General features: G+C 57.9%; 1 protein-coding gene across 1 annotated transcript in view; it reads left to right on the forward strand.

The window, feature by feature from the left end:
- The first annotated feature begins 56 nt into the window (after positions 1 to 56).
- Positions 57 to 2,309, forward strand: part of Hmga1 (high mobility group AT-hook 1) — a 5,071-nt gene continuing 2,818 nt past the window's right edge. Inside the window, exons 1-2 of the mRNA XM_010605304.3 lie at positions 57 to 288; positions 1,828 to 1,978. Coding sequence (XP_010603606.1) covers positions 275 to 288; positions 1,828 to 1,978 — 165 coding nt within the window. The 5' untranslated portion in view covers positions 57 to 274. The remainder of the gene's footprint in view (positions 289 to 1,827; positions 1,979 to 2,309) is intronic.

Here is a 2,309-nt window from a genome sequence, read left to right on the forward strand (position 1 = left end):
GCGGGGGCCTCGGGAGCCGGACCCGGCCGCCCGGCCAACTTGCTGTGTGACCTTGGGCCTCGCACCCGGCTTCTCTGAGCCATTTGTTTTTAAATAATGGGGTTGCCCGTATATTTTCTCCTCTGAGGTCACGCCTGCAGGTTTTTTACGCCTCTGAGGACCACGTGCATGCACCGTGCACGAAGGAGGCAGGCGTGAGGCCTACACCGGCTCTGTACACACCAAGAGCTGGGGCCTTAATTGTTGCTTTTGCGAGCCTCGCCTCGCCTCGCTGATGTTCAGAAACAGGTGGGAGACACGAACGCTTCTCTGGACCGGGCCTGGGCCCCGTGCGGGGAGGGCGGAGTAAAGGGTCCCCAAAAGCGAGGGCTCTCCTCAGACCCGCCAGGATCCCGGGGAACTGGGCTGGCGCTGCCCAACTGGAACCCCCGTGAGAGGCCGGAGGCGGGCGCTCTGAGGTCAGCGCTCATTTAGCCGATTAATTTTGATGTTTAGTTTGAAGGGGGGACTTGTGGTGTAATAGAAGATTCTAATCACTGCCTGTAATTACAGAGCAGATCAAGCCACTAATGACGGAGCAGGATAAATCAGCAACCACCCTGCCGAAAGGGTCTCCGAGGCTGAAGTCTTATCGAATAGAATAATTACCGAAGTCCCGCCGTCTGGGAGGGTCTCTGGGTAGAGCTTGAGGGTGGGGGCTGTGAGCCCTCCAGAAATCCTAAGTTTCCAAAACGTCTTCCTGTGGTTGGGTTAAAATTGGAAATTACCTCAACTGGCAAAGAGAAAAGAAAAGTTATCTTTAGATGGTTTAGTTCTCTCGATGAGAGCAAAGATTTCTCTTCGTCCAGGCTTTAGGAGGTCCAGGTCAGTGCCTGCAGTGTGGAGGGGTGTGGGGGCTGCTGAGGCAGGTGCTGTGTGGTTCCCCTGTCACAGACCTAGGGAGGGAATGCGGTGGCCACCGGAGGTGTGTGGGGCTTTAGGTCTGCCAGGCCCCTCCTGTCTTGAAACTTGGGGTCATGGACTGAGCCCACTGGGTGGAGGAAGGAAGAACCTTCTGTGTTCTGGTCCCCCCCCCAGATGGTCTTGATAGGCATTCCAGGCTGGTCTCTAACTCCTGGAGATCTTCCTGCCTGTCTCCTGCATGCTTGGGGTTACACTTGGTTAGGTGACCTTTCTAGTGAGTCTTCAGCAGAGAGGATCCTAAATAGAAACTGTAGGCCCTCCTTGGAGCGCTAAACCTAGAAAAGAATCTACCTTCCCAGGAGTTTGAGAGCCACCAGGTCTGTGGAAGGGCTGTTCTGAGCCCCTGCTCCTGCAGGTACCCCTGGAAAGAAGTCGCCCAGGTGCCAGCTGGGGAAGAGGACTCCAAGCCTCTTCCTTTGGGACCCTGCAGAGTCCATCTCTCTCTTACACTAGGAGAGCGCTGCCGGTGGGCCCGACCCCGCCACCTGTGCCACCCGCCCCTGGCATTGGGGTTGAGCTGGAGTGTGCCAGGCTGTGGTGTCGTCAGCACAGGCCTGCAGATTCCAAGGCCCCTGCTTCCCCTCCAAGCTACCTGGCATAACTTTCTGTGCTGCAGCCGGCTCGGGGCCTGGTGACGTGTGGGACCCCAGCAGCCGCACCCCACACCAGGCCTGGGCCCTGTGGGGGTGGCGTTGGGCAGGACAACAAAGCGCCCTTCTGCGCAGGAGATAAGGAGCTGATTAGGCCAACTGCCGGCTGCCCCACCCTGTGGCAGCACAGGGGGCGCCACCCAGAGCCCGGGCCCTTGTGGGGTGAGGTCTGGGCCGGTGGATCCCTGTGTTAAAACCACTCCTTTCCTTGCAGCATCCCAGCCGGCTTTCCGCCTGCCCTGTCAAGAAGGAAGATGAGCGAGTCGAGCTCGAAGTCCAGCCAGCCCCTGGCCGCCAAGCAGGAGAAGGACGGCACTGAGAAGCGCGGCCGAGGCAGGCCACGCAAGCAGCCACCAGTGAGTCCGGTGAGTCCCAGGACGGCTCTGGTTGGGAGTCAAGTGGGTACCTGGCAACTGAGAAGGTGTGGACGGGCACGCAGGACGCAGTCTTTCCTCATGTCTCCTCCCCATGCCCTGCATGCCCAGGAGTGGGGGCCGAGGACCTCACGGTGGGGTCTAAAGCCAGGCCCTGTAGCAACTCTGTGGTTTGCCTGTGGAAAGCCATCACCCTCAGTTTCCTGGTCACTGAAGACTTCTGGTTCCATTGACTCGGTTGCTTATTTGCAATATGGATTGAACCCAGGGCTTTGACACTGAGCCCTCTTAGTAGATTTTTTTTTTTTTTTTTTTTTTTTTT

Source organism: Fukomys damarensis, unplaced genomic scaffold (genome assembly GCF_012274545.1).
Source record: "Fukomys damarensis isolate Sample0158 unplaced genomic scaffold, DMR_v1.0_HiC HiC_scaffold_20, whole genome shotgun sequence".
NCBI classification, from domain to species: Eukaryota; Metazoa; Chordata; class Mammalia; order Rodentia; family Bathyergidae; genus Fukomys; species Fukomys damarensis.